The sequence below is a fragment of the Aythya marila genome (genome assembly GCF_965140915.1).
Source record: "Aythya marila genome assembly, chromosome: 10".
NCBI lineage: Eukaryota > Metazoa > Chordata > Aves > Anseriformes > Anatidae > Aythya > Aythya marila.
Window position 1 is genome coordinate 18,968,782 of NC_139051.1, and position 7,481 is coordinate 18,976,262.

Consider the following 7,481-nt stretch of genomic DNA (forward strand, 5'->3'; position numbering starts at 1 on the left):
AATACTTGGCTGAAACCAGTTTTGCTGTAATGTTCTTCAGGGACCACTACATGTCTTCATGAAGCCCTCAGATGACCCCCTTCATCCTTTCCCATGCAGGGTCCATGACAGCTTCTGCAAGGCTGCACTGCCTTTCTTCTCAGAGATCTGCACTGAAATGAGTTTCCACTTCACTGTATCTCTTTGTAGAGATGCAGTCAAATAGTTTGTATTATTCCTACTTGGAATTTTTTCCTATGAGTCTCATTGAATAGTGGCAGTGAAGCTCCATTGTGACAAAAAGACAGCTCTGTATTTTTGCCCTCTAGATGCCATGAAAAGTATGGGCATCCTGAAGTAATTATTTGAGATAATTATGCCCTGCTAGTACCTTGGCTTATCACTGCCACAGCCGGTGAAGTTCCTGCTGATCACCTGGCTGCACACTGCAGGATGCGCTTTGCCATAGCACCTGCTCTTTCTGTGGTCCACCAGAGCCCAGGTCTGATGGTCTGATTCTGTCAAAGGCTTCTCTGGTTGCTCGGATGTTCAGGCTTGAAGCACAAGGGGTGGGTGGGGGTTCTTCGGCCTATCTTGCTTCAAAATCTGGGGTTTTGATTGCGGCTGGCTTTGGGAACAGAAGTGCTGACCACCGTAACAAATGTGTCTGGTTTTAAAAGTGTCCATAATTGCCATGTTGCATCATCCATGGTTATTTTAAAAAATCTCTTTGTGACTTTACATTATTAATAAGGTTTCTACAGAATTGTCTAAAAAAAAAAAATCCTTGTGTTAATTTTGTTTGCAGTTTTATAATTTCTATAATTACCAAGCCTAGAGTAAACTGATGTCATTTTTACTGTTACTTCTCTTCATGTTATTGGCACTACTGTCACCAGCTGTCACGATAAGATATCCACAGCATATTAGTAGGGAAGAATCTCTCTTTTGAAGGACAAACCAGATAAAATGACACAAGAACCAGTGTATATGCTGTGCACTAGTTGGAAGCAGGCTATAATGAGTTGGGACACTCAGTGTGTGATCACGAATCGGCTGTATGAAGCATGGATGAGTTTAAATGATTGCAAGTTCTACAACTATATTATCACTGGGAGACAGATTAAATGTAAATTTGTTAAAATACGTACCCACACGTGCTACAGAGAAGAAAAGGAAAATTTTGTTTGATGCTTTCCTTCTACAGACTTCAAAGTGTTTCCCCAAGGCTAGAAGCCCTATTGCCATGTTTAAAAAAAAAAAAAAAAAAAAAAAAAGGAAAAAGAGAAAAAGAGAGGAGGAAAGGAGAGTGACAGGGTCCTTCAACCTCGTGTCAGCAAAGCCACTGGGAGAAATTAGGCCTCCTGAATCACCCCACAGTGTCAAAGAGAGAATTTAAATAATTTGGGTGCATTTGCACAACATTCATAAACTAGATCACCCAGTAAAAAAGCAATGAAACCTGTTTTCAAAGAGACTTAGCTTGGTGTGCCATCAAAATCATGGGCTGGGAAATAGTTCCCAAGAATATGTGGTATCCAGGGTAACTTATTTGTATGGGCTAACACACACAAATCCTATTAGCATAAGAGTTACTTAAGCACATCCTCCCAAATTGATATTAGAATTTGCCAGTTGCACGCGCTCAGCAGCGCAGCAGCAAGGCAAGCCGCATTACTGTCATTCTGAAGTCATCCCCTAATCATAGAGCAAACACAGCAGTGCTGCTCGAGTCCGAGCACCGCCGCCTAACAGGAAAAGAGGAATGAGGTCATGTAGCCCCCGACTCCATCGCCCATGGCCAGACAAAGGTGCCCTGCAAGCTTCCACAGTATCACTGTAAGGATGCGACTGAGCAGGAAATATAAGCAGCCTCTGAAGACTATAGAAGTAGTAATGCACTGCTGTTTGAATAGTATATTGCAATACACGCTGTGTCAGAGGACTGAGAAGCTAGATCTGTTGCTATTAATTAAAAAAAAATGGCGGGGGTACAGTATCTTTACCCTAATGGTGACCCGGTTTGTTCTTCTGTAAACTAAACATCAAACACATCTGATAGGGTATACAGCTCTTCCTGCCACACTCTCTCCTGTTTAGGGTAAGGGATATTGGCCTGATCTCCTGTTTCTGGACACCACATTTGTATTCTAGCTTTGTGGCATGCGGGTGTTACCTTTTTAACCAGAAGCAAGTACTAGTCCCTGTTCTGTGAATGGTAACCCAGAGCACAACTCTACACAGAGATCTTAGGGGAGGAGAGGGAAATCAAGGAAAGGTGCTTTTTCCTAACAGCCACAGAAAGATGAGCTGTGTCAGATATTCTAGGTCTCTGTACATGCCGATAGACAAGAAGCAGAGGAACAAGGTGACAACCTGAACCAAGCAGTTACACTGTAGTATTTCATGACGATTGAGGGCCTGAGTATTTTTATCCTTGAGACACCGTTGCATATCTTACATGCATGTAGGATATACTATTGCTGATCTCAGAACCTGTGTGATTTTTTGAAGGTTATTTTTAAATGTAAATGCCAAAGCTGTTTAAATTTGAAGTTTTTGGTTATTCTTTGAACAACTTTTATAATTTGGATGATATTCAACACTTGATTCTGTTCTGAAACCAGCGATGAATTTGCGCTATCCATCTTAGCATCGTAATGGGTAGATAGAACGTATTAAGAGTTATCACCTCAAAGACAGATCAAAGTCTACTTCCTTTAATATTGACTTTCTTTAAAAGGACCTAAATATAACCCACTAGCTAAATAATTCAATTTTGGGAGGGGTAGAAGAACTGAGTGCATGTTTATACAACAGACCACAATAACTCTGCACTTTTATGATTTGTTGGAGAAGAAATCCTTCTCACATTTTGTGCTTAAGGAAATGTTACTCTTAGGCTAAATGAGCCCAAACCTGTCAGCCATCCAAATGGACTCTTCACTGACATAAGTGGCAAACACTTGCATGGATTGCTGACAGGAACAGCCCAGATCAAGGAATAGAAACAATGAGCTAATCTGAGTAAAGGGTCCATTTTCAGGTGTTTCACAATGTCGCACAGTGTGGTTTTCACGTACCCTACTTGACTTACTGTGTTTGATTATCAAAGGTGTTGAAAGACCTGTTACTCACACTGGACTTTAAAATTTGGTTGGTTTGTTCTCTTTCTGCTCCTTAAATACCTCAAGTTATTGTAAAATATGCATATCAACACGCACACGTGATAAAATGATGTTCATTTAATGCCAAGCATTCTTGGGCTTTCCCAAGCAGAGTGGCAACACCGTCTCTCTCCATGAGAATGTGAGGAATGGGGTACTAGGTGCCAACTAAATGGCACCTGGAAGCCAGTCCAGTCCAGAGGGTTTCCCCATAAGCTGGAAGCCAGTCATAGCTGTTGTTTGGGGTTCTCATGAAACACCCATGTTTTTTATCACACTGAGCATTGTTTGACTGATTTCGTGGTTTTCCTATCTACCTTCCAGATGGGGAGGAGACAGAGAGACCCGAAGGCTGGAAACCACAGGTCCCAGCTTCACTTTCTGGACAAGGAACGGCGTACTGTGAGTGATCAGCTTTCAACTACGGCTCTAAAAATTGTTATGCCGTTCTTTGGAAAACTCTTTTCCTTTCTCTTTAAGTGCTGTGGAATCAACAAACATTGAGTAAGCTCCACTACTGTGTGTTCCGCAGTCCAAGGGCATGAGAGTTTCAACCTCAGTTCCATTTCCTCAAATGTGTTCATCATTACTGATGCCAGTTTAGTTAAGAATTTCAATATACTTTGTACTGCAAAAAAATGGAAGCTGGAAATGGAATCTTCTGACTGTTAGTTGGAACAATCTGTTTGTAAATGCCCTGACATCTCAAACTGCAGCTCACCCATTCTTCCTGGTGGGAGAGGGGTCACTACAGCAGTTACTGCAGAGCAACTGTTCTGTGCGGTGAGTGACTGCTGGACCTCCATCCTAACAGGTACAAACATCGGGCAGTATCACTGTTATGTTTCTACACACAGACGTGTAATTCAAACCCCGCTCAGCATTCAGTCTCTGAGCGCTGCTTTTAACCTTGTTCACATCCTTAAGTACGCAGACACAGGCGGCGTGCACAAACTGCCCCTTCCCAGCGCCCCGTGGCCCCCCGTGTGCCCCTTTTCAGTGTCATGCAGGTGAGAGCCGGCAGTAGCTAGCAGAGAGGCAACGTACCCACTTTCAGCTCCTTCCCGAAGACGGTTCTCTCTCCCAGGGCTGAGCAGTTCCAGCGCCCGTTGCGAAACTGGAACTGGCACTCGTTGATGCCCATCTGGGACCCTTCCCCGATGACGATAATCGCGTCGGGCCTGCTCTGGCAGATCGCCCGCTGCCGGGGTGCAAGCCCCGGGATCTTGTTACAGATGATGCTGGCTCCCAGGGCCACCACCGAGGAAAATCCCCTGCAACGACAAGAGACCAAAGGTGGCCGGGGGGAGGCTCGGCACGGAGGCAGATGCGGCAGCACCCCGCTGGGACGGCTCCGGCAGGTGCCCCCGGCAAGCAGCCGCCTTTTCCCCCTGCCTCTTCCCTCTCCCTGTCTCTCCCTCCGCAGCCCGAGCAGAGATAAGGAACACGTGGGCTCCTGCCAAAACGGGACCCAACTTCCTCATTCGTCAATGAAAGCGCAGGCAACAGCGGTGCGTGCCCGGGCACGGGCAGCGGGCAGGGGGGGCTTCGCCTCCCGTCCAGCAGACGGAGCGAGGGCAAGAGTCCGAGCCCCCTGTCCCTGGCCGCGCCGCTTTCCCCGCAGCCGAGCGCACCTGGCCCGGCCCGGAGATGCTGCGGGACCTGAGGGGGACCCGAGGGCACCCGCTGTGTCCCTTCGGTGGCCCAGGGGCATTGGGGGGGTGGAGCTCGGAGGTCGCCAGCGGCAGGTGGCTGCGTTAGCCGGCCGGGACGAGAGCGGCCGCGGTACCCCGAGCCGGGCACGGAGAAGGGGCTACGGACAGTCCCGGGTGTCCCCCCCAGTTGCCGGGTGTACCCCGAAAGCCCGGGTGTCCCCCTGCCCCCAGGTGTCCCCCCCGCCGGGGCCACGCATCGCCGGGGCCGCCTTGCCCCGCGGAGGCTGCGCCCCCAAGGGTCGGTGAGGCGCGGGGGCTCTACCTGTCTCTTAAAAAATAATCGTGATCACCAGCATCGGGTGGTGTTTTTTTTTTTGAGACTTCCCGAGTTAAATAGTAACACGTCTGGGCAGGTTGGGCTGAGAGCGAGAGAGAGCGCAATTGTTATAAAAGGAGAAAAAAAAAAAAAAGAAAAAAAAAAAAAAGAAAAAAAAGTTACTTACCCGATCTTGATATACACAATCCCCAGGCTCAGGAAGATGTGGAAAATCCAGCGCCTTGTTTTCCTGTTCATATTCCCAGCTTGCCGTGGCTCAGCCCAACATGCGAAATGATGCCCGGGGTGCGCTCCGGGTGCCGCCGGGTCAAGGCAGCGCGGCCGAGCGGGGCAGCCCCCGCCGCAGCCCCCGCCGCCCGCCGCCGCCGCTGCGCGCTGGGGACCCCCCGGGGGCGCTCACCATGGCCCTCGGCCGGGGCTCTCCGCACCGCCCGTCCGCCGGCTCTGCCCCTCTCGCCTGCTCTTTTTCCCTCTAGCCCGGATTTGTATGCCTGTCACACGTAGCGCTTTATTGCCGGCGATGTATGGGGTTGCGGGATCCTCCCGAGCGCCGGCGGCTCCGGGCGCTCCCCCCAGGTTCAATGTTAACTATCTCCCTCGCTCGCTCTCCTTTTTTTTTTTTTTTTTTTTTTTCCTCCCTTTCTCTCTTCTTCAGCTACTTGGGCGTGTTCTCCAAAGGAGGGAGTTGTCCAGCCGGGGGGGAAGAAAGGCGGGGGAGGTGGGAAGCAGGGTAACAAGAAATGGCAAACGGATCACCTGCCGGCGAGGAGGCTCACAGCGATCCCCCCCGGGCGGAGAGCTCGGCTCCTCCTGCGGGCACGGCCCGGGGGCAAGCGGCGGGGACCCCGCGGGGTGGCGGCGGGGGGCGCCCCCGGGGCTGCACCGACGGGGCGCCCGGCTGGCCCCGGGGTGCCGGGCGGCATGGGGCCGCCGTGCCGGGACCGGGACCGGCACCGGGACCGGCACCGGGGCCGGGACCAGCACCGCTGCTGCGCGCCGGCCGGCACCGGGAGGGGACCGAAGTTGAACGGCGCGGCTGTCGCCTGCTCCCGGGGCTGCGCAGCACCTGGGGCCGGTTTTATGCGTTCGCTCCGGCCCCGACGCTCCTCCCCTGGCTCTGCCTCCCCGCATGCAACGTGCCGCTTCTCTCCCGGGCTTTGCCCAGCCGAGAGCAGCCGGCGGAGCGGGGCGAGCCCCCGGCACCCGCAGCATCCCCGGCGGCGGCGGGGGCACGGAAAATCCCCCGCGCTGCCGGCGCTCCCCTGGAGCGCCTTCCCCACTTATTTTGCCACCGGTTCTGCCGCGGCCAGGGATGGGGCCGTGGAGCCCCGAGGGGCGGAGCGGGGAACGGGCCGGGACCAGGTGGCTGCGGGACGCGGCCGGCTCCGGCCCCACGGGATGCACAGGCGGGGGGGGGCACCGGGGGCGGTCGAGAGGAGTATCTCCGCTCCGCGTTGCGGGAATTTGCGCGGATACGATGACTATTTTATTATCCACTTGAAATATTTCAAACAGGGAGGTTACCTAAATGATAACAGGGGTGTGGTGCTGGAATTGTTCTGCTGATAGTGTTTTGCTGAAAACAAAACAAAAAGAAAACAATAAAACGTGCCCGGGATCCGCGCCGGAGAGCCGCTCTGAAGCCCCCCGGGTCGAGCGGCGGCCCCGGTGAGCCCCAAACCGGGGGGATAAAGGGGGGGCGGCCGCCGGGATGCGCAGAGGGGCAGAGGGGTCCTGGCGACCTTGTCGCGGGTGAGAATAGGGGCAGGGAGGGGGGATCTCCCCTACCTCCCCGTCCTCGTCCCCCCGTGCCCCTCTCCCCTCGTCTCCCTGTGCCTCCCGGCACACCGGCTGCCCTCCCATCACCTTTACGCCCCGCAGCCCCCGCCCTGGGGAGGGGGCTGCCGGCCCGGGGCCGCCTGCGGAAAGCGGAACGCGGTGGGGCCGGGGCGGGGGGGACTGGAGTCAGAGCCCCCCTGGGGGCGGCGGAGGGCGCCCGGCCGCTGGCAGGTGGGGCCGGGAGCCCGGCGACACCCGCAGAGACTTTGTCGCGGCGACACCTGGCGGGCACGGCGCGGAGCGGCAGCCGCGGCCCCGGCACCTGCGGGCGGCCCCCGGGGCTCCGCGGCCTCCCCCGGGGCTCCGCGGCCTCCGGGGAGCGAGGGGCGGCCCCGGGCGCACAGGTTGCTGAGGGTTTCGGGCAGCCGCGGGGATGTCTGAATGGGAAATAAATCCCAGGCTTAGGGCACAGTCTCTTGGGGTGGGAGGGAACCCACCCCGAAAAAGAGGTGAGAGGGAGGCAGAAAGGCGTTATTCCAAGTTGCATCTGTCTATCTATCATCT

The 7,481-nt window shown here is 53.7% G+C and overlaps 1 protein-coding gene across 1 annotated transcript in view; it reads right to left on the reverse strand.

The window, feature by feature from the left end:
• Positions 1-6,166, reverse strand: part of WNT7A (Wnt family member 7A) — a 36,945-nt gene extending 30,779 nt beyond the window's left edge. The window contains exons 1-2 of the mRNA XM_082768336.1: positions 5,305-6,166; positions 4,194-4,420 (exon numbers count right to left, since the gene is read on the reverse strand). Coding sequence (XP_082624462.1) covers positions 4,194-4,420; positions 5,305-5,375 — 298 coding nt within the window. The 5' untranslated portion in view covers positions 5,376-6,166. The remainder of the gene's footprint in view (positions 1-4,193; positions 4,421-5,304) is intronic.
• Between the last annotated feature and the right edge of the window lie 1,315 nt (positions 6,167-7,481).